The sequence below is a fragment of the Accipiter gentilis genome, chromosome 13, assembly GCF_929443795.1.
Source record: "Accipiter gentilis chromosome 13, bAccGen1.1, whole genome shotgun sequence".
NCBI classification, from domain to species: domain Eukaryota; kingdom Metazoa; phylum Chordata; class Aves; order Accipitriformes; family Accipitridae; genus Astur; species Astur gentilis.
Window position 1 is genome coordinate 3,010,500 of NC_064892.1, and position 24,818 is coordinate 3,035,317.

General features: G+C 37.4%; 1 protein-coding gene across 4 annotated transcripts in view; it reads right to left on the reverse strand.

The window, feature by feature from the left end:
• Nucleotides 1–24,818, reverse strand: part of TPP2 (tripeptidyl peptidase 2) — a 56,496-nt gene that overhangs the window by 27,650 nt on the left and 4,028 nt on the right. For all 4 annotated transcript variants that reach the window (XR_007507904.1, XM_049815671.1, XM_049815670.1 and 1 more), the window contains exons 2-19: nucleotides 22,067–22,195; nucleotides 20,828–20,923; nucleotides 20,319–20,423; nucleotides 19,532–19,656; nucleotides 18,653–18,816; nucleotides 16,617–16,771; nucleotides 15,459–15,535; nucleotides 14,832–14,959; nucleotides 12,858–12,957; nucleotides 10,698–10,846; nucleotides 10,452–10,567; nucleotides 8,646–8,814; nucleotides 6,553–6,710; nucleotides 5,133–5,209; nucleotides 4,048–4,154; nucleotides 3,103–3,257; nucleotides 1,877–1,993; nucleotides 181–281 (exon numbers count right to left, since the gene is read on the reverse strand). Coding sequence is in view for 3 of the 4 variants with exons in the window: in XM_049815671.1 (XP_049671628.1) it covers nucleotides 181–281; nucleotides 1,877–1,993; nucleotides 3,103–3,257; nucleotides 4,048–4,154; nucleotides 5,133–5,209; nucleotides 6,553–6,710; nucleotides 8,646–8,814; nucleotides 10,452–10,567; nucleotides 10,698–10,846; nucleotides 12,858–12,957; nucleotides 14,832–14,959; nucleotides 15,459–15,535; nucleotides 16,617–16,771; nucleotides 18,653–18,816; nucleotides 19,532–19,656; nucleotides 20,319–20,423; nucleotides 20,828–20,923; nucleotides 22,067–22,195 (2,228 nt within the window). In the remaining variant the exon portion in view is untranslated. The remainder of the gene's footprint in view (nucleotides 1–180; nucleotides 282–1,876; nucleotides 1,994–3,102; nucleotides 3,258–4,047; nucleotides 4,155–5,132; nucleotides 5,210–6,552; nucleotides 6,711–8,645; nucleotides 8,815–10,451; nucleotides 10,568–10,697; nucleotides 10,847–12,857; nucleotides 12,958–14,831; nucleotides 14,960–15,458; nucleotides 15,536–16,616; nucleotides 16,772–18,652; nucleotides 18,817–19,531; nucleotides 19,657–20,318; nucleotides 20,424–20,827; nucleotides 20,924–22,066; nucleotides 22,196–24,818) is intronic.

Here is a 24,818-nt window from a genome sequence, read left to right on the forward strand (position 1 = left end):
TGTCAAAGTTAAAAGGAACCAAAAGAGAGAATGCTGAGAAATTTTATTAATTGATGCTTCCAAACCTACTTAAAATTTGACAAGGATATTGTTATCCTAAATTTCACTGTTAACTTGCTACTGTTTTAACTACATATGAATAGTTCTCATTTTCCCAATACAGTTCCCCAGAAACTCTACCTGAGCGTTTGAACCCAGCTTTTCAGATTTATGCATGGAGCAATATCTTCATACTTCAACAGGGACTGAACATCAAATCGTACGATGCCTTCTGAAGCATGCTAAAGAAAGATTATATAACAATTAGGCTTCTGTGCACTTAAAACACCAGAGGTGGACCATCTGATACATCCCTCAAAAATACAACGCAGGCTGTATTTATCTATACTATAAGAAGTAATACTGCGCAAGTCTGAAAGCGTCACAAGCTTATCTTTATTTTAAAACAGCAGATATACTAGCACTTGCAAAAGTTTAGCAATTGGAGCTAAAGTCTAATTTGTATTCCTCCCACCCCCCCTTAATTTAAGTACTTGGTACAGAACTGTACAAGTCACACTTGGGCAGGGCTGGGTTTTGTTTGTGCATTTGTGACGATTTCCTCTGAATACATAATTCAATAAATACAAGTATTCTTTATCTAGAATCTTAAAACAACTATTTTATGGTGCTTCTTAGGATTATTATTACAGAATAGTTTAACTTTGCGAAAAAACAATACTACGTACATAGGCTAGCGATGGGCAAAATAATTTGAAAACTTTTCTCCTAGCAGCATCCCATGACAAAGCCACCAGTATATCAGCCCTATCAAAATTTATTTTATGCAAGTTACAGGTGCTCAAGAAGGAAGGGCAGAACTGTTTGTATTTTTGTTCTTAACTCTACATTATTCAGTTGATGTAATCTTGCTGTCATGGGGGAAGCTGCCGTGCACACCACCACCACCAGCTCTTTCTTTTTCTGCTTTACTGGTTCAAGATCTGGTACCTTAGCACAACACACCTGCTCTTTTTTGCCCAGTTTATTCAGCTCTTAGGGCCTGAATACATCTGAATTCACCCATGGGACAGCTATAATTTGCTCTGGCCCTTAGCTGAAAAAAAAGGGAGGAGCCAGGATAAATTAGCATGGTGCTGCTTCATGTAGGTATTGCCATCTCAGCTCTCAAAAAGAGCCTTCTCCTGAGGGAGGCAAAGTCAAGCCAAGCCAGGCTGCACAGCACAGCAAAGAACACAGGAGCAAGACAAAGTACTGTCAATATTATCATGCTAATGTTTTTAGGAACTTTTTCAATCCTTTAGTATCACGGGGCCTTAGGAATCACTACACTGCCCATCCATTGTGCCTTCAACTGCCCTAAACGATGAATCTCAAGCCAATCAGCACATGTCAATAAAACACTGAGCAGAAAATAAATTTTAATGATACTTTATTCTGAAAATGGTATTCAGAGTACTGTCTATTAGCAATGGTAGTCTAGATATTCAAGTTCAAGAACTGTGGTCCCAGCAAATTTTATTCATACAAGCACTTGCTAGTGTAAGTATAGTTACAATTTCAGCCTTTTAGTACGTCCTTTCTATTGGTGTTGGGTTTGGGGTTTTTGTTTGTTGGAGTTTTTCTTCCTGTCTATTTCCCCCCCCTACTGATTTATAATGAAAAGACATAAAAAGAATCATAAATAATGGTAATGGGCATTTCTGTGGGACTGAACTCCTGTTTACCTATTTTTAAGAGAAAACATGAACATCTCATGTATATAAAGGTACTTTTATTCTTTCTAAATACAGGCAAGAATGAAGAAAAGCTTTTTTTATTCTGAGATACCACAGGACTTCAGAATAATTCTAAATAAACACTCTGGAAAACTTACCATGTTTAGCTGAGGAGTAGCACAAAGTACACCATGGAAAGAAATTGTGTAATTAATGCTAACATCACTAAGGCTTGCCCACCACCGAGCAACACAAAATTCAATGGTTTTTCCAGCCTGAGTAACAAAAGCACAAAGTTAGACTCAAGCTCCCATCTTCCCCTTCTACTCAACCCAGCCTCCCTCATCCCAAGCCAAAAAAAATGGAGTATAGCTCAAAAAAGACCCTGTTATGTCCAGTTTACTGCAGTTGTACAGGTTTGTACAGTACACAAGAAAGCTCCAAAACAGGATGACTGATGACCACATCAAAACCTAAGAGTGCCAGGGGTATACCCTCCAGAGAAAGGTACAGCTTTTAAATATTACATCTTCCTTTCCTATCCTTCAAATTAGGCAGACAGGTTAGTTCATAGAAGAGTTTAATGTGTGCCCTAGAAAATGTGTATCAGAAAAAGAGATCCCATCCTCTGCCTTTTGAGGCGACATGAAACTTGCGAGGTTTGGGGATTTTTTTGTTGTTGTTTTGTTGGCATTTTTGTTGTTGTTGTTTTTAACCAACATGCTAAAATTCACAATGTGTCAGTGGGACAAACTTAGCTTAGGGTCCCCCACCTGGCCTTTTCACAGAGTGTAAGGGACTGAATAGCACAGAAATCATAACCACTCTTAGGCTTTAGAGCTATGCAAATAAATTGAGCAAGGCAGGGGACCAACTTGAGAACTGGACTCTATCATTCACACTCCTGACCTGTTAGCTCATTCGGTGGTTCTGGTTTGGACTCCTGAGCTAGCGTTATTCAAGCTAAGCCTGCTGGATCTAAGCAGTATGAATGTAAGCCAGTCAGTTATCACCTAACTTCAACATCAAGATGTCCCAGATTAACACATTAAGCACTAAAGGCAAAATATGCTGAATTACATCTATCAAACAAATCATAGTCCCTATTTTAAAGGGAAACAAACTGGTTTATATAAATAAGTACCAACAAATTGAAGAGATTAATGTGTATTATAAGGGCATTACCAAATAACTAAGAATCACTAGCAAGCTATTAGACATCTTTTCAAAACTGACAACCAGATGCATTCACTACTGTAATAAACCTATGATTACTTGGGTTTGGGATCTTCCTTAGGGAAAAAAAGTCCAGAATGAGGTATGTTATACTGCACTGATACTGCACTTTCTCTCTTTTCCCCCATGCCACCCTAAGGTAACTTACTAAGACAGGAAATGCTTCAGTCACTGATCCTTTTTCTGGTAAGGATGAAAATTTGTAGAACTCATGACTTCTATAGGCTTTTTGTTTCACCAGCTGAACAGCATGAAGCACAAACTTGGCAGTCACATCAGCTGAACATGAACATACTGTCACTTCTAGATTAAAGAAAAAAATTAAGTTTAGTTTCAAAAGACAAGAATTTTAGAAGGAAAGCAGCAATTCAGAAAAAAAACACTAGTTTCACAAGTAATTTAAGAAATTATGCAGTACCCCAAGTGGCTCCATATGTGAATAATGCTTATATATCAGTTATTTACAAAGACCCTTTCAGATTAAGGAAAGCTAGCTAAATTCAGAGATCAGTTAAGAGAAACATGACTCATCTAAATGGTGAAAATTAATCAGATACTACAGATGTATAATCTGTACAGGACAGACTGCTGCTGAACTCCAAATTAAGAGTCTTATCACTAAATTCAGTCTAAATGAAAGATCCTTGAAAGGATTATTATTTAGTAATCTCACACAGGAAGACGACAAGAAAAACTTCTCCTGCTCACAGAATTATGAGCTACTTGCCTATTATGAAAATCACATTTTCTTAGGTTAAGACATCTTTCAACACTACATCCATACACCTTGAAAACTAGGCAAACCTCAGACAGTAATACTTCTCCATAAGCATGGGTAATCCTCCCATTACAGACAATCACTTCAGATTGTATTTGCTGGTTTCTAGAAGACAGAGTCAGGATTCTACTATACCAGAAACCATAACTCAAAACCACACCTCTAAGAGCTTAAAATCCAATAAACATTTTATGTATTCCTGGGTCAAATCCTTCAGTTCTTGTTCAGGCAGAACTCGAAATGATTTCAAAACAACTTTGTCAAGTCTGACAGATGCAATTTTTTTTATTTAATTAATGTGGTTATTTTCCTTACCAGCCCATGTAGCTCCCTGTGGAACATCAATGAAGTGCCTTCGGATCTGACCAGGTTTAAAATGAACATCTGTATATGTCACATCATAGCTTGATGATTCATCTACTCTGTATGTCAAAAAGAAAACATGAACAGTAATCAAACAAGCTGTGAAGCCTCCTTTTCTTTTAGTATTTTAAAATGCAAAAATACTCTCAAATAAAAAGCATACAATGAGGCTATTTAGTCCTTAGCATCACTTATTTTAATCCATACTAGTACAGAAACTAACAGCGCAATGTATGTAAAAGATTTAAAACGTCAGCTCCACCACATTATGTAGACGCCCTCCCTGCCTCTCTGAAGTTACTGTGCTTAAATACATGTATCAAAGAATCCTAGTTTTCAGTGGATCTGCTTTTCCTGGCTGAGCGACTTTCCACTAAAGTGAGCTAAGGTATGTAAGAAGTAATATTCCTATGAATGAGTTAGAGAAAAGTTACTTTTTCTTCCTCAGGGCAGATTGTCCACTGAATAGGTTTAATAAGACACTCGCCTTCCTTATCAACATCACTGAATTCATATGTTTAAACCAATGAAGGGCACAATACTAACCCTCTAAATTCGCTGCATTAAAGTCATGATGGAAGCTTATCCCAACGTTCACCTGCCAAATAATGTCCCTGCCTTTATGTACTCTAGTCCACCAGTTAGAAATGAAAAAAAAAAAAAAAACAAAACCAAAAAACAAACCAAACAAAAAAACCCCCAACCAAACTGCAGTTGACTGACATCTACAAGTATATTGATTGATTCTTTGGTCAACAATCCAGAAGTCATCTCTATTCTGATGGACCAGGAAGCTGCTGCCACTGTGGCTAAGCCCACCAGAACACACTTGCCTTCTGGCTGCCAGGACCAAAACTACAAAAAAGCCACTGCTGTATAAGTCTGCTCCGAGAATCTCTTCAGATCTCTGCTCCCTTATCAATGTTAGCAGTAAGTTCAAGAACTCCCAGAGAAAGAAGGTGGTTAACTAAATGACAAGTGGGTACAGAAAACAAAGCTAAATTTAAAAAAAGCAGATAAAAACTAGGTTTACTGACCTTGTTGGTATAACAACAGTTATTGGAACTCTGAACAGAGGGCCTGCATTAGGCATTGCTATATCATAACCACACACCTAAGAAAGTAAAATACAGCCACTTAAAATCTTTAGTCAAAATGAAATTATAGGAGACAACATTAAACTTAAACTAGTTGCAGAGTATTTTGAATCTTTGTAGTTATCACTGCAGGAAAAAAAAATCTTCCTTTGACAAGTGTCACCCTAGAAATAGTAAACCAGCAACATTCACCAAGAAAAAAAAAACAAACTAGTTTTCACACTTAGCTAATTTCAGTCTTTCCCCAGAAGTTTTCAAGATTTCAACCCACATTTGACAGTCCCTTTATCAAAAGCTCAACCTATTTTCAGAATTTGTCCCAAACAGCTTTATTATTTCATTTCAGCTATTTGGTTGTTGTATTAAAAATATTTTAATCCTTATTTTCCAGGATTATGTTTGAGAAAATACAGTTTGATTTACCACACTTTTCATGGCCAAGTTTTAAATACTATCTCTGAAAATTTGTTCCATCATCATTTTGCTAAAATGTTCTCAGTGGTACCATAGAAGACTTGTAACTCCAAGCATCTTAAGGAAGTCACTTCTACAAAGCAAGCTGGTATCATCTTCATTATGATCAACTCCAATGCAATGGAAACATTTCAATGTTCATATAAGGTTTGGGATGAGGACGGAGAGGGCTGAAAAATATTTTTTGTTGGTGGGTTTCTTTTGCAGGAAAGGGGATGGTTGGGAGAGAAAACCAAGAAATGTAATGGCTTTTGTATTAAAATTTGTCCAAATTTGAACGTAGCTACTCAAAGTAATGCTTCTGCTGTGACAGCCATTACCACGCATTTTTCTCCTTCACCTTCCAAAATGGCATAGGGTAGAGGTGAGGAAACAAGAAAATAGGTTGCATCACTGTACCCAAGCAACTCCTCAAGGTAAAGCAAAATCTTGGGTCCATAGAAGACTGCACAGCAACACCACAAAAGCTAGGCCAGTCCTTAAACCACCACAGAAAGAGAGAAATATTTAAGATCTCACAAAAACCACAAATCTCTATCCTCAATAATAATACAGGACTGAGCCAGATAGTCAAAGGTGAAAGTATATTCAGAGGAAAAAACCTTAATGAATGGTTATTTATTTGGTTTATATTTCCTACATGCTTTTATTTCTTAAACTCAGATACTCAAAGTCCCATCGGCATGTGCTATACAACACTGTATAGCATAACTACTTCTGAGCCCTGGATTCTGCCTGTATAGTGAAACGGAATGTGGCAGTATTTTCTGGTCTGTATAGCACACAGCTTTTATTGCCTTAAAAATTACTTCTGTAAAAAGTTGACAGAGATCAAATGAAAAGGAAAGGGCACACAATCTTCCTTAGAACACCAATACTTCAATACCTCTGTATAATGCAGTCCTTCTCTCAAGCCACGTGGATCCACACGAATATTTATGTGTCGACACTGGTTCATAAGTTCTAAATGACTAGGACACTGGACCCACGGTGCAGTTGAAGTTAAAGCTAAATGAAGCTGGAGAGATATTCTTTCAGTATTTTCTGTCAAGAAACAAATTTAAAAAACAGTTCAATAACAGAAATGTGTGCTCATATTCTACTATAACACAGTATTTGCCATTAAAACGAACATACACATCAGTAAAAAGTAATAGGAACCAATCCTTAGGGCCCCTGAATGTCAGATTCTCCACGAAGGACAGTGTTCCATATTATTTCTTTTAACTTGAGAAAAACAGAATAGCAGCAGTGTACAGTAAAATAAAGGTTGTACCCAATTTCCCCCCCAAAACAGTCAAACCTGACAAAGTCAAAGGTAGGCTAGTAAGCAATGCTTCAATTACCCACACCATAGTCTGGAAGCAGGTATAAACTTTCTTATATAGATACAAAGTCTTGCCTAATGCAGAGAAATACAATAAAAAGCAACTGCACTGATTCTGAAGGTTATCCCAATTACCAAATTACATTATACAGCAACCTAAGCAAGGGGTAACGTCTATTAAAAAATTACTATGCTAATCTAGTCTGCCTTTGCAAACAGTCAATTTAGGCAATTTTGCAAATTGGCTTCCATGTCAAAAAAGCTACGGGTTAAAGCACAGCTTCCAGAAAAGCATCCAACTCTAGCTGAAATGTTTTAGTGATTAAAAACCAGCTTTCTCTTGCTCTAAAGATTAATGACACTTTGAAAAAAAATTTCCACGTTTCCTGGTCCTAATTAACCTTAGCTTAATTTTCAGACATTTTATTACAACTTTGTTAAGTAAAGAGCACTCTTATCAATGTAATTCCCTTGTAGGTACGTGAGAAGCAATAAGAGCTCAAAGAGAACTTCAACAGAGAGACTGAGCAGATCAGCCAGTTTCTCAAGCTCAGTCTTGAAAACACCAGACAGCACAGCCATAACAATTGACAGGTACTAGGGAAACAACATCATGCTACAAGCCAGTCATCCATTACAAATGCCTAACTATGTTTTCAGATTCTTTGCTTCCTGCAGAAGAGTCCATTGTATGATTATTTTATTTCTCCATGTCATACAGTAAATTTAAAAAGCACCAATTGCAACGTAACCTGTCAAACCACCAAGTTACTCTGAGTCAGTAACCTGTCCTGATTCATACCCTTTCTTGCACTAAATACACTCAACCCTTTCTCACATGCCAACCGTCTTGGGCCATCACTGGTTTTAGGAAAGGAATTAATATCAGTAACAAACTCTCACATGGACCATTTTTTAATACAACCTAATTCAGTCTCTCAGCAAGTTCCAATTTGTATTTAATCAAGTAAAGCAGGGCAAAACAGTTTATGGAGAAAAGACATCAAACTTTACTTTGTTTCGGACAAGTTACTTTTACCCTGTTAGTAAGTAACTAAAACCTGTATCAGTTCCTGTATTGTCTTTAGATAGATTTATGTTTATCCATTATTAGATACTGAATATAAGTCTAGTTTGTTAAACTAAGGTTTTTCTCAGGTTGTGGAAACTTCGATAAAGTCCAAATGTAGAATTTATAGTCTTTAAATAACTGAGAAACTAATTTCTGGGTAAGTTCTTTCATCTTTAGAACAGTAATCATTTTTGTCAAGAGTTATCTACAACAAAACCCCTGAAGTTCTACAATTTCATGAAACATTAGGGATATTTGATTATTTTTCCATATTTTTCCCCAGACCCACAACTTCGTTTTATGTTTCTTCAGAACAAAGAGAGATCCCTTTTTTCAGTGAGAGGAAGCATGAAGCAACAGACTCCCCAAAAACACGTAAGTGCTGCAGTCAAAAGTCTGAGGTTAGAATGGAAATGGTTTTTAGCTGCATGCCTTCATTTACTATGAAATTTAGAGTTGCACTTACTTCTTTCATGGTACAGATTCCTATCACTCCTCATTAATCACAGCTTTTTTATTTAAAGTTTACACTTTATTCCTGCCATGCCCCCCCCCCCCGCATATAAAAACTCTTTCCTACCTGTATTCTCAGGAAAGACAGGTTCTATGCCAACCCCATGATCAGAAGGTGCAGCTATCTGGGCAGGATCTCTGAGGTAGATTCCACGGTTGCTGCCCACAGTAACTGTAAAGCCTATGTTACTTGTTAATGATGAATTCTGAATGAGGTAGTCATAGGCTTTATCAACCTGCTCAAAAGAACACATTCTAAATTACCAAATTTCAACTTAATAGTAATTTAGGCTTAATATCTTCAATATGAAGTGTCCAGCAAGCACAGCAACAAACAGCGAAGCATGCTCACATGCTACCTGAGACACCCTGACTGCGCCTTACACAATACTCGGCACAGAAAATGAGGCAACATTTTCAGTCTGCAATGGCCACGCAGAGCACAGAGTCAAGAACATTAAACAAAAACAAACCAAAAAACCTGACAAATGTCCTCTGCTACAAATCCATCAAAAGATGTATACCAGAAGTTCTCACAGATGACTTCAAACACAAAAAGGACTTCAAAGGCCCAGACCTACTATGCTAATTTAGGTGCCTTTCTCATATGTGGAGCAACACTAGTTAAGCATTTAAACCTTTTATACAATACCAGAAGTTGAGCAGTTGAAAAGAGACAAGCAGTACAGGATGCCCATGTAAGTTTTATATATTGATACAAAAAGAGAATCGGGTCATGAAATCCAGCTGTGGATTTAAGTAAATGAGCTGTCGCAGTAAACTCTGATGACAAGTTCAACTTTGCATTTTAAAGAGACACCCTTCTATCTTGTTTTCTATTCTACTGACTCCAAAAATCTTATGTTCTTTTCTACTTCACGGTGAGCTACCTTCACCAGCAGAGATTAGGGCACTCTCCTTTGAGGCAAGTGGACACACAACAGCCTCAGACTCCCAGATCAGAGTTTTAACCACATGTTTTAACACATGCTTTAATCACAGACTACCGAGTCATAAGACATGACTGGTGCATTTCATTTTTCTGGGACGATGTTTTTTTGATATGGCTACCAACATTTTTTCCTTCTGTATTAAACTCAGTGTTATAGATGTGCATAACAGACATTACATTACCTACTGGGTTCTAGCGCCTCCAGAACATGAGTTTAGGGTTAAGCATTTAATATGTAGCATCTTTAAGCATGAGAGCAAAATCTCAGTACCTCTATTTGGCTAGGAGGGGAGTGACTACAGGCAAAACCCAGCAGCAGCTCTTTAAGAACCTAAGCTTATGCATAGGGAGACTACGCCTTCATCCCACAAAGGATCACATCACAGATTTCCAAGCTACTTAGAAGTGCACAGGATACAATGAACACTCAAGACTTTTCAGTGCAGGCCCAGAACAAAGTCATCGCACAAATGCAGCTGTGTTGCTTTGTAAACCAGCATGGGTATCTCTGTATTTTCACTGCCCAGAACTTACAGTTCCAGCTTTTGACTGCACAGCTCTCTCTGACAATAGCATAAGAACATTTTTTAATGTTAGCACAGAATTTAGGCATCCAAATCCACATGTGGGTGATAAAAATCCACATCTCACTTTTATGTCCACATACCTTTTTGACCAGCCTAAGAATGTGTCTAGTTAGCACATTTATTCTACAATAACTGCATGCTGAAACTGAAAGAACCATCTCAATCCTCCTCCCCTCCCACTACATTCCCTTCCTCTCCCTCAATCAGATCTAAGAATCAAGTAACATGGGAGCAAACTGAGCGAGCTCATCTAGAAAGCTGTTTGGTTTTTTTTGTGGGTTAGTTTTGCACTGGCAGTTATTGATATTATTTTGGGTTTTTTGCTAGCGAGTACCTGAATAATTCCATGTCCTTGTGCAAATACTTCTATGTTTTCAGCCTTCACTGCAGTATTTTCTAAAGCTCTTCTGACAGAATGAACAGTGTAATGAATATCATTAGCCTTGAGACCTGAAATTAAAAATAAGGTTATTATTGGATACAACAAAAAATTTTAAAGTTACAGCATTTTTTTTTAAGAGGAAAAAGTATCTAATCTCTTTTAGACTATGCATCTGTATTGAAGATTGTAGCACATTACCTGACAACACTAACGCAATGCCTCCGCATGCGTTGGGAGAAGACATGGATGTGCCATTCATGAGTTGTGTTCCTCGCAGGGTCCAGTTTGGAACAGAAGCAATAGCACCTCCTGGGGCACTGATACTTACTCCAAGAGCTCCATCAGTGCTAGTGTTAAAACACAATGGTTGAAAAACAAACATTTTTTTCTGCACACTAAGTAATCCATGCACTTAAAAAAATTGTTTTAGAGAACACAAGTATATTACTTCACTAAATCCATTAACCCATTAAACCCAAGAAAAAGCATGCCACTAAATAGCAATTAAAATCTCACATTAATCATTGGCTATGCCTGTTTTACAGGGAAAGTTTTCCAAACTTTCACTCCTTCAGTATTTTTCACCAGGCTTCAGTTTAGTCAGCAGAGTATCTTCTGAGATTTCAATTAGAAAATGCACACAAACAAACCTATTAAATACTTCAATACATAAATTAGTATTCTACATAGCCTATTTAACAGTTATTCTTTTTAAAGAAAAATAGTAAAAGGGAGAGGAAGACTAGAAAAGATTCAAACTCCAGATCTCTTATTTTGCATGTTGCCACTTGAATACCAGGTCAAATTCTGAATTACAATACAGAACCTGAGACAAGGAAAGCAGGGGGAAAAGACAAAAAAAGGAACATCAAGACATGGATCAGGATCAGCTGGGCCTAAGCCACCTTTCCTTCTTGCCCAAGCATATTTAAGAATGGAGCAAGTACCTATGGCACAGTTAAAGCAGCATCTAATTTTCAACTCTATCAGCCAGTATATTCCATCTTCCTTGTTCTGGATAGACAAAAATTCCAGAACTTGAATAAGGACAGCACTATTAAGTTTTCTGGAGAGGCAGGGTATTTTAGGGTATTTGTATCCCACACTAACAGCTTCATATGTCTCAAATCAGAGTACTCTAAGTATAATACCTTAATGTAACGTCTTATTTTATGACAGCCATATACAAACAACAGGTTCTGTATCTTGACACTTCTCGCCAAGCAGTGCATAGCATATCTGCCCAAAAGCCACTCCCGCTTACTCAGACAGACTGATCCCCTACTCCAAGCCTGCTCTCGCAAAGCTTCAGGAACTCTCCAGTCACCTGCGTGCTGCACCCTACACAAGGGGAATCCTCCCTTGGCCAGACTTGGGACTTTCAGCTGACATGCTCATTCTGACTATTTTACAAAGTGACAAAGCACACAACAATTCTACATAATAAGGTTCTTGGAACAATATACTTGTCTGTAAATATAAAAACACCATGACAGCTAACTTTAAAGGCCAATGCTAATAGAGAAGCATTTGCTATGTAACCAGCAAATAAACCAAGGACCAACCTCAAGCCACGTTTTTTGTTTTTTTTTCTTCATCCAATACTACTGTAGGCTAAACTACAAAAGACAGTATACAGTAACTCCACGACTCACAAGAACAATTCCAAAGTCTAAACACAGGCAAGAAGTCAGGAAGAGACGCTATTCTTTTTTTCTTCTTTTGGCTACTACATTACTATCAAATGCTTCTGAGACATGAAATAAAATTGAAGTTTTCATTGTCCCCAAATTTTCTTTTAGATATCTTTGAGATAATTTTCTATAACATGAGGTAGAAAATCATTTTTTTTCCTGCCTACTCACACCTCTACTGGACTCAAGCAAAACCCTTAAGTTAGTTGTGCCATCACAGAAATGTCACTGCAGTCAGAAGTAACACCACTACGGTAACAGTATTTCTTTTAATCTTCAATGCTGACAGAACAGTTAACTTCACACTAACTTAATGAAATAAATACTATGGAAAAAATAATCTGAAAAAATAAATTTCAGAAAAAGAACAAATTTCCAAACAACTTTTCAACAACTTTTATCATCTCGAAATAGATTTGCCCTCATTCAATATGCTTTCCTGAAACACACAGGTTATGCCGAAGCAGTTCAGCAATCTTCCCCCTCCGCCAGGAGTTCTAGAGCCTGACAAACAAAGGCCTTCCAAGAACAGCAGGATACCTACACTCTTCCCATGGGAAAGAGATACTGTTGTTCTGTCATTAATGAACAATTTTTAGATTTTTTTTTTAATTACATAATCTGAACCCCAAAATAATGAATTTGTTCTTTCAGTATAGCCTACCTAGGACCTCTGGATGACCAAGTATATTGATTTGCTGGAAGTTTTTCTCTTAAAGAGTATTCAGCAACCATCATGTCAGGTGATACATAGGCACCAACACCTGCAAAAACATTCAAGCATTTTAGATGTACAATGAATTTCCATTAAAAGCAAAAATAAAATATTTCTGTGTTTTAAATTCTTCACTATGAAAAACTTTTGCTTGACATTCAAAAATGGAAACACAGTTTTCCCATCTTATTAAATCCAGGTATCTTTACATAGCAAATGTAAAGCAGCATGCTATGCAGTAACAATGCAGATGGTCATACTGTATAATATTAAAATATTATGTCACCCTCAAAAGTTTCATTTTTATTCAAACTGAATAGAATGTATTCACCTTCTATGTTTCTTTCACAACAGATCACTTTTACATGTCTCCACTCTCTCCCACACCCCTTTGGCTGTGTTTACACTGTTACATACACCAACCATACCTCAAAGCAATCTATGTGAATTGGTTCATGTTCACATGGCTCACAGCTACACCACCTGGAGCAGATGGCCACATCCACACAGCTCAGAGCGATGAGACATTCATTACTTTACTGTGTATCAGTTCAAAGTGACCAGAGCATCTAAATGACTACATCAAAGCCTGCTAAAGTTGTATTTTTAGAACACAATGTCAAGGATGCACATTGCGTGCATGCCATGTACCTATTTTGAAGTGTACTCTCCATTTTCTTTATGGCACAAGCACCATCAGGATGGTAGAAAACTACCATACCAAGCTGACAAACAAATCTGGCAAGGTCCATGTCCATACTGTCTGTGTGAACCAAGCCAACCTGTTGATTGTATTTTGCTTTACCCTCAAAAACCAAAAAACCCCTATCCGGTTCACTCCAAATGGAGTACAATGAGCAAGCTACTTAGCATGCAGGGTGAATGATCACCCAGTCTCTACAGTGATACAGCAAGTAAAGTGAATTGACAGCATAGATGCACTGTAAGAGCAAAGCCAATGGAGACCTGAAAAGAGCTTGTCAGTTCCAGTTCCAATCCCCAGTCTCAGTAGTGCTGTAATTGCAGATTAACTTTTAGAAAGTAATCAGTGTTAATTCTACTAGCTGTCCTGAAATAGTGTGTCTCCAACTTTCAAGTCTACATTATAAGTCTTCTTGCATGAGAATTCTGAGATTTAACAAGCACCTTGTGTAATGCAGTAATGCAGCATCAGAGGATTTATATAAAAATTAAGACTAGGGAAATTACCCCCGAATGCTAGACCTTTTACTAAGTCTTATACCTCAATCTTTCACTGAAACTTCAAAAACATACACTAGCCTGTCAGAAAACCCAATTATTATGCCAGCAATAGACTTGCACAGAAGTGGCACTGCAGCTGGAAGATTCTTCCCCTAGAAGGACTTGTCTAGGTCATGTGATGGGATTATTTTATATCCAAATTAAAAAGCTTCATTTTACTACAAATAGAAGTTAGAGTATCTGATAAAGACAGATGATCTAAAGCTGTGGTTCTGACAATTCAGAATGCATTACAAGACTTTCCAGAAGATTAATTGGAATACGACTTACATTTTTTACAAGTTGAATTTACCAGCAGCTAATGGTCTGAGTGGTGTGCTCAGACAGTTACAGTTAAAAAAATAATCTTGGAATCTTCAAATAGGTGAGACCACAAAGATTTCTTCTGCAAATTTTATACAAAGCCACATCAAATCAAGACCATCCGCCTTCTACCTCTGTTTTTTACATAACGTCTTGAACTGTAAGAAGGTAACAATCTAAATTTTTACAGCTAAGCATGTAAAAACTGCCCCTCTCAGAATTAATCCTGTAGCCCCGTAATCATTGATTTTTTTTTTAGATTTAGTTCAGCAATGAACCAGTGATCTCAGACATGTAACACAAGTAAAAAGTTCAAAAGATTACCATCGAAATTTTTTTTCAAAACAAATTATTTACCTATTACACTAGATGTAGTTCCACCAGGACATCCTACTGTAGAAAGGCAAGGGCCATTATTTCCTGCACTTGAAACATAGATTACATTGTGTTTCCACACTGCTTCATTAATCACTTCACAAATTCTCCTGATGCAAGAGGAAAAAAATAAGTCATTTAATCAACAATATTGTTTTCTTCCCACAGGGCAAAACTCCCATTTCTAGCAGAATCTCTGTGACCAGTCACAGAACAGGGAATACTATGCAGCCTGCTTCCCACACCTAGGAGAGGCTGTTCCAGTACAGAAGCTGACAACAAAAAATAGTTTCTGGTTTTAAAAAGGAGTAACAGTTATTTAGCAATATTAGGTCTTCAAAAAAACCCCACAGATTATGTGGTATTCCAACTACAAAAATTCTTTATTATTCTAAAATATACTTTGTATTATAAATCAACAGCACTTTCAATAGGTTTATTTAACTTTCAAAGATAACTAAAAATGTAAACTGCAACAGTTTAATGTATAAGAATTATTTGGGCCTGGACAAATCATTCTTACTGACAGTTCATTTACACAAAGCTCAAGAACCATAATTCTACTTCTACAAAATTAAAATACTTCATATTAACCACAGTGGTACTCACCCAGAATTTGGCCAATGTGTTGCCTCTCCATAGCTATAGTTGACAAGATCACACTTGTATTTTATTGCTTCTATCATCTGATAAAGTAAAAATAAAAGCCAAAATACATACTAGTCACAGAATAATTCACTTACGGAATGACAAAAAGTATCTGCTTAAACTGATCTGCTACAGAACTAAGAAAAAGGGATAAATTTTTCTTGACTCTACAGACGAAAATAATTTAATTTACTTCAATCTGTTACTTAAGTGGTATTTTCCCAGTGAACAAACAGCATTAAAAAAATCCACTCCCTGAACAGTCTTATTCTTGCCATGTTCCAAGATATAAAATTAAGACATTACCCTAAGACAAAACTGCAGACCTCATTAGTATTCTGTCCTCGATAACATAAAATTCTCCTTTCCTGTGCAGTTTGGTTAAATTCCAAAAAGTCACAAAACCATTATTGTACATTTTCATGTTGCTATAGCAAGATATTCTATGGGCCACAATAAATTTTCTGTTTTCTATAGCAAGATATTCTATGGGCCACAATAAATTTTCTGTTTTCAATTCCTTTTCTTGTGTAAAATTTTTCCCCATCAACTCACTGTATGGAAAAGGTCTTGGGACTTTCTTCATTAAAAAGGAATATTTTTCATCACTCTTCAGAAACAAGAGTTAAAACAAATTCAGCCACATGGGTAGATACTAGTGTCTATTCTAGATGTAAGTATTTTATAGTTATCCAAGTAACTATAAAAAAAATACACTCACAACACAGAATAAGGAACTTTAAATAAGCATACAAGTAACTTAGCCCATGTGTCAAGCTAGCCAGACACACTGCAACCCTATCAGTCTGAAAAACTCTCTAAGTGCTTTAAGGAACAGCGGTTTTGTTTTATATTAAAACATTAGTCTTAAGATATGTTTAAAATATATTCTGGTTGGTCTTGCAGGGGTTTTTTGGTAGGGTTATTTTTGTTTGGTTTGGGGTTTCTTGGCAGGGGGAGGAGGTTGCGGTTTGTTGGGGGTTTTTTTTGTTTGGTTCGTTTTTTTAAATACTCTAGAACTATAAAAACACAGCCTGTAAGCAAGTAGAGAGTGTTCCACAATATTCTACAGTTAAGTCACACTGCTGAGATTAATCATTTATTCAGTGAAATACCCACAGCTCTTATTAGACCAGTGCCAGTTTCCATTGTACTTAGTCTTGTATCGCCAATCTTGATTGCAAGAATCTGAGCTCCAGGAGCCACACCATTTCGTTCTGGTTCTTCTGGAAAGTATCCAGCTGCAATACTAGCCACGTGTGTTCCATGTGCTCCTGAGCAAATAAAAGTTGTATCACTGTATGTTTAGTGAACTTCGTTTATACCAATTTGATACACTACAGCTCAATTAAATTTCAGTTATTGAGCTGTAAGTATATAAATCCAGTCGGCAGCCAGTCACAAGTGGTGTTCCCCAGGGCTCAGTGCTGGGGCCAGTTCTGTTTAATATCTTTACCAATGATCTGGATGGATGGATGTGCACCCTCAGCAAGTTTGCAGATGACGCCAAGCTAAGAGGGAGGGTTGATCTGCTCGAGGATAGGCAGGCTCTACAGAGGGATCTGGACAGGCTGGATCGATGGGCCGAAGCCAATTGTATGAGGTTCAACAAGGCCAAGTACCAGGACCTACACTTGGGTCACAACAACCCCATGCAGCGCTACAGGCTTGGGGAATAGCAGATGGAAAGCTGCCTGGTGGAAAAGGACCTGGGGGTGCTGGTCAAGGACCTGGGGGTGCTGGTCGACAGCCAGCTGGATACGAGTCAGCAGCGTGCCCAGGTGGCCAAGAAGGCCAACGGCATCCTGGCCTGTATCAGAAATGGTGTGGCCAGCAGGAGCAGGGAGGTGATCGTCCCCCAGTACTGGGCACTGGTGAGGCCTCACCTCGAGTCCTGTGTTCAGTTTTGGGCCCCTCACTACAGGAAAGACATTGAGGTGCTGGAGCGTGTCCAGAGAAGGGCAACGAAGCTGATGAGGGGCCTGGAGCACAAGTCTTGTGAGGAGCGGCTGAGGGAACAGGGGTTGTTTAGTCTGGAGAAGAGGAGGCTGAGGGGAGACCTGATCGTGCCCTACAACTACCTGAAAGGAGGTTGTAGGGACATGGGGTTGGTCTCTTCTCCCAAGTAACAAGCAGTACAACAAGAGGAAAGGACCTCAAGTTGCACCAGGGGAGGTTTAGATTGGATAATAGGACAAATTTCTTCACCAGAAGGGTGAAGAATAAAAAATAAAAAGCCAGTAAACAGCAGCAATATGCAAAATAAAACAGCTTTTTGAGGGGAGAAAGGAGGCAGCAAACAGAGAGAAAGGAAGTATTAACTTAATTCCACTAACAATAGTTACTTAAAAGGCTCAACACTTCCTACTCAAAGTTATGAAAATTATACCTGAGATGACTCAGATAGTGGGGATTAAGCAAAAAAATAGAAATAAAACTTCCCACAGAAGTATAAAAAGGAACCTCTCAAAAACATTACCATCAATTTAGAAACCAGAACTGCTTCTGTAGTTCTACTGAGATGGGATAGTTTCATGAGAAATTAAGAGCATTCATCAAATCAAATACATCCATAACCACCTTAACCGCTCAGGATGCTTCCAAAACAAAACATTATAAAAAGAGTACACAAATATGGGTTCAGAGTGTTTGGACCTACAGCTATAGAGACACCTGCCATCACAAAAAAGTTTGGGTAAACCAAAATAATGACTAATACCCCTTTTGCCCATGGATGTCTTATTTAAGATTCTTAAATTACGCAAGCGCAAAGGACAGTAACTGAAAAACAATCATCACCCTATATTTAAGAACCAAAACAAAAAAGGTACTTTGAAAGAAGGTTCCTTCCATTTTAGGCTTAAAGATACAGGAGCATTTAAAGAGTACCTAAGTATACTCATTCTGTGTATAGATGCACATGAACACAAAGTTGACAGTATTTCAGACAAAAACACAAGCAAGTTTGGTAATGACCTGTCATTATAGGTTTAGTTCAGGAACTCTGAATATTGGTCTTGATTGACATAGTAATGAACGCTGTATTAAGACAGCTGCCTTGAACCATTCCAAATATCAGCATCAGGACCCAATACAAATTACTGCTTCTCATACCTACTCAGCAGCAAAATTTTCTTAAGATTGCTTTCATTTACCTCCACTTGTCACAATGGAAAGAAGGTTTCCATCATCATATATATTCACAGAATAATTCAACATCTCAGATGTTCCAAAAGATCCATATTCCTGAGCCTCTTTATAGGTTCTCAGCACTGTACAGCTAGTTAAGTCACCACTCTCACTTGTATCTATGCAGGCTCTGTTGACAAAAACAAAAAAAAAGGCAATTTTCCAGCTGCTGTAAACTTTCAGTTACCTCCCCCAGCAAAGAGTACCACAAAGACTTCAAGAAGTCTGGTTTTGTGTTTGTGGTATCTTACTTCTTTTAAGTCAATATTTTTAAAGCTGGTTGTTTACACTTAGATTCAGTAACTACAAAGATCTCTAATTAAACTGATTTTCAAATGCTACTACATTCAAACAAATCTGTCTCTGAAAAGCGAGCATATGGAAATTCAGGCAATTTCTTCAAAGAAGAAATTTTACTAAAGCTAGCTGTTCAGTGCTGGTACACAAGCATTTGAAGCCTTACCCACTGTTTTGTATGATACAAACAACCAGCCAACAAAAGTGCCACATTACATCCTGAAGCTTGTGCACAGACTTCTGGTGGTTTGGTTTTTTTTTCCCCTGCTAGTACCACTGGATACTTAAAGCAATTTTACTCTGCCTCAGAGCAAATTCCCACAGGCTTACACTTTATATCATGCTGTCTTTAATAAGACTTCATTCTATCCCATCTTATGTTGGGATTGGAACTTTGTCATGAAACTCAAGTGATACAGCAGGATTATTTTAAAGCAAGTAACATTTAAGTCCTCTATAAAGAGGGTAGATTTAAAAGTTAACAGAGTCTTCAATGCAAGCTGTTTTATGTGTAGAACAAGACATTTTAGACAAGTTTAGGCATTTACCTCCAGGTCTCACCGTCATTCCATACTAGACAATCGTATACTGGGCCAGGATCACTATACTTTTTCTCAAAAGAATTCAACAGTTCCACTTGATTTTGAAGTTCTTCCTTTATTAGCTTATTTACCTAATAAGGCAACAAAAATACAGTCAGAGTATTTCTAAAATTATTACAAGATAGGTAATCCTATATTCCTTTCTGGTGCTATACATTTGTTCCATTACTTCATCAAGAACGTAAGACTGTCCTAGGAGGCACAAACATCTAGAAGTTAAATGGTCTTCAACACTGCACTATTAGTTTTTGGCCTATTATGTACAGCTATTTCCAATTTCTGTAGCTGTAACATTTAAAAGCTTTTTTTTTTTTTTTAACAGATTGTTAAATGATACAGAAGTGACCTGAGGCATTTCTGGTACTTCACTGAAATAGTACCTAGTTTACAAAAGGATAGGTTTAGCAGATTCCAACTTTGAAGACAGCGAGGATGACTGCCTCAAAAAAGAGCATGTTAAATCAAAAATAAAACTTACTAAAAATATGGTATTTGCAGTAATACCCTTTTCATATTTGACAACAAGTTTAGGAAGTTAGCAACACTAAGCAAACCAAACAATCATCCATATACAGACTTTTAAAATTAGTCAGAAGGTACAGTGGTAAGTTATCTGCCAAAAGAATCACAAGTATCTTTCCTTTACTCATCTAATAAAGTATTTCAATCCTCTCAACCAGTAACAAGTTGTTGCAAACAATAAGCTCACAAATTTATTTAGGCTTACACAAACCTGGGAGGGAGAGCTATGAGCAGCATCAAATTCTTCTTGTTTCCTACAGGCCTCTGCTAGAGCCAATCTGTGAACAGGATCCCAGAGCTTTTCCTTGCGTTCTTTCTGTAAAATAAAACCACATTCCTCAATATATTGACAAATACATATGCCAAAGTATGAATGGTATAAAAATAATTTGAGAATTCAAATTTGAGACACAATGGCTAAAAAAGTTCAATACAATACTATAAAGAAACATCAACTGCTACACAGAAAAAAGAAATGGGTATCATTAATTTCCAGACTTTTTGCCTCAATGGACCACTGTGAGGATGACCACCAGGCCACTTCCTGTTGTTCTGAAAAAAATCACAGAAGAAATAGATCATCTCAAAACTAAACAAAAATCAGTGAGAGAATAGCAGCCCACAAGTGTTAGCAATCACATACTGTAGTTTCCTAGAAAAACTTAAGAATCAGAAGAGAGAAATATGAATATACACTAGAAGCAAAATCTAATTCCTTACCTGAATCCTTTCTTTAAGAGCTTTCGGATAGATATCATAGCCATTTTTTATGCCAATGTGATATTTGCCTGAAGGATTTACCCAGTTCGCTGGAATCTACAGAAAAGCATATTCATAACTAGGTTAACTAATGGCATCAAGAAAAAAAAATCAACACTGCGGAAGAAAGCTTAGCAGAACAGACTTGCAAATATCACAAATTTAATTCCCTGTCTCCATGACGGTAACCACTGCACTAAGTTTCAACAACATGACATGGCAATTTCAATCCAGTTCCAAAGGAACCAGTATCAATTCATGTGACACTGCCATTGAACATCTTTAAGTATCAGTTGCGCTGATACTCTACTTTTAAAAAATACAGCCCCAGCAGTGACTTTACTGGGTAGAGGTTTGGGGAAATAGCACTGTAAATGAAAAGAGGCACCCTAGCATGAAGGGGCATTTTGGTTAGAGTCATGAGAAACATCTGAATGTCTAATTTCATATCTTGCTGCAGTTTAGACTCTCAGTATATCAGATCCACTATTCCTAGTAACAACTGCAAGAGAGCAACACATTCACCCTTACAATCATATTCTGTGCAAAATTCAAAAGAAAGCTGATAGCATGGAGAGATCCAAAGATTTGACGCCCCCATATCACCTTATCAATCTAACCAGCCAGTCAAGAACATGTCAGTAACATCAGCAATTCTCATGGAGCCGGGACCTCTACTAGATCTCATCGTATCCCTTCCGAAAACCCTACACGCTTCTGTTCTATTCATAGTGAGAACGCAGTGAGCCTACAACTGCCCTCGCATATTTTTCAGTCTCTACAACTATCTACCGTAAGCTTAACACGATTCCTCTTGTAGTTTATGCAAATGTGGAAAATACTAGCACTTTTAAAGACAGAACCATGTCTGATATTTTTCAAGCATGTTAGCATGTTTTCTTCAGCCAACTTCCAAAACTATATCAGATACTAATTTGGACAAACAATAATCAAATGGTTATCAAGCCCCCAACAAAACTCTGTACAGAACCCCATTCAGCTATAGAGAATATTCAATATAAAGACATATGAAAAGTAAAAGAAATGTCAAGCAACCTGTATGAAGATGAGCAAATGCACTATTAGTTTTGGATAAGATCTGGTTAAAAGTAAGTTCTGCAGAAACCAAAACAGGTGCTAAATTTGTTGTTAAATAAGAAAGAGAGAAAAAGATGCCCAGTGGTCTGTACCACCACTCACCTTTAAAGTTCTTCCAGAAAGACCGGTAATTTCCCCATCTTTAGGTTCTACAATGGTACATGTAGTTACATCACCACTGCCTGTTGTATCAATTATATCAATTATCTTGGGTTTCCCATCAGTTGTAATCTGAAAATACAAGCATAGAAAAACTGAAAGTGTAGTTTATTATCCTTTAGTATACAAACCAGGAAATTTTTCATTTTTGTTAATAAAAATATCAACTAACTTTCTTAAGCACCCAACCTTTAACTGAAGGACATAAAACCAACTTGAAATTAGTTAAATCTTCAATGAACTAAGAGCAATGTGTCCATCTTTCTGGTTTATACAAAGTCACTCACTCTCTTCTAAAAAGGATTCAGAAAAGAAACCAGTAAAAACATCGTATCAATAAAGCACAGGCACTTCAATTTAAAACCAAGCCTAAATTTGCAAAACCATTTGCAAAAACTACTCTTGATGTTCAAATGATTTGCTGTATTGCTTCCATCCCACCATTCTGGCCAAATTTTACAGTAACAAGTGCACAACTCTAACAAAACGAAAGGTGCTGAGGTACATATGCTCACAAGCTTGCGTCTCTTAACTGATCTTAAACCTGAAATGAACACAAGTTACCATAATCTTACTTTTCTTGTTTTAAGGATTCTGCTTCATGTTTTAATCAACTTGAAATGTTAGGAGCTACAGCTATATACACCTAATACTGTATAAGGAGTTTTTTTACCAGGGTGAGGAGAAAGAGAGCTAACTAAGAAGAGTTTACAAGCATAAATTTAAAGCCTCCTCAAATTAAATTAGAACTAGCCCTGATGGACTTTACAGTAGTTGCAGGCAACTGAACAACATCAAAAAAGAAACCACTAACCTACCTAAAGCTCCTTTCACCTAGAGGAACCTTCTACAGTTACCAAGAGTATGATTAAGATAACTTTTTTAAACATTTAGCAAAAATATTCAATGTTATCTTCTTGTAATGCCATGCTTCATCTAGAAGGTATTGTATGAGTTTATTCAGTAAATAAACTGTACTCCATATACAGTAGTATTTGCTTGAAGGGCAGTATGAATTCAGAGGGGTGGAACACCTCTTCTACAAAGAGAGGCTGAGAGTTGGGGTTGCTCAGCCTGGAGAGGAGAAGGTTTCAAGGAGACCTTATTATAATACCTAAAGGGGGCTTATAAGAAAGATAGGGAGGGACTTTTTAGTAGGGCCTCTTGCGATAGGACAAGGGGTAATGGTTTTAAACAAAAAGAGGATAGATTCAGACTAGATATAAGGAAGAAATTTTTTACAATGAGGGTGGTGAAACGCTGGAACAGGTTGCCCAGAGAGATGGTAGATGCCCCATCCCTGGAAGCATTCAGGGTCAGGTTGGACGCGGCTCTCTGAGCAACCTGATCTAATTGAAAATGTCCCTGCTCATTGCAGGAGGGTTGGGCTAGGTGACCTTTAAAGGTCCCTTCCAACCCAAACCATTCTTTGATTCTATGAATTGGCCATATGCACCTATTTTTATAGTTCTACATTAAAGATGGATTTAAAAAAAAGAAAAAAATAAATCAATAATCTTCCCAACATCTCCTATACACTAACTACACTGAAAGTGAAAAAAGCTTCTTGTTCAGAAAAGCAGCAACATTTGCTCTTTTCTACCATTTAAGTTTTTGGTATCATAGCCTTTATTCTCTATCAATAATTTTGATGCTAGACATAACATATATGGCAGGTAGTTTTGCTCAAATCATGCTCTGGAACTGTGAATTCAGCTGCTGAAAGTTAACACCATGATCAAGCTGTTTCATTAAAGTCACTCCATTGCTGCCAAAAATACAACAAAGCTCAAGCTTTTATCGCACCTCAACAAATAAGGATAAACACTTCCAAGGTCTCAAATTCTCATGGTTTAAAAAACCCAACAACAACAAAAACAACACACAACACAAAGGCCCCCAAGAAACCCCAAACCAACCAAACAAAAAACCTCAACAACCCCCCCTCCCAAACAGACAAACAACAACCAACCTTCCCCCCCCAATAAAATCAGGTTTAAACAGCTGGGGAAAAAAAAAAAAAGACCCAAACCCAAAAATCCCAAACCCATAGCAAACATAAAAAGGACATTCATTTCATTTCCCAGAAGGTAACAAATGTTGCTTTTCAAGAGGCTTGCTAAGCAAGAACTTCCCTTACAGAAACCAACCCTGTTACTCTGTTCATAGAAATTCATGCTAAGTTGTTAAAGCACCTTAACCTGGTAAAACATCTACTGAACAACATTTAAACAGTAGTGAAAATTTTCTTGGGAAACACAATGCGTAGGCGCTCAAACCATGTAATTTTCTAGCATTTATAATTAATGCCTTCGAATGCCAGTCTCCACTCGCAAAAAAGTCAAGAGCTGCTCCAATAATAAAGCAACTGCAAGCCAAACCTGAGATTATCAGAACCGGACATTTTTCAATATGCCTCTAATCAAAGTTAATTATTCAGCGATCATGCTGTGAAGCACAAGAAAACAAGAATGAAAATGTAATCCAAGGTGACTTGTTTGAACTAGAGAAGTTATGCTGCAACAGGTGGCCACAACACAGATTTATGCCGTAGCAAGCTTGGGTAGTTTTAGAAGTTGTTTCCTAGCCAGGAAGACAGTGTGCAACTCCTGCACTATACGGCGCTCTGCCTCCTAGCTGAATAGGAGGTCCACTCACACATATGAGTTTGTACAATTAGCATCAACAAATCAGA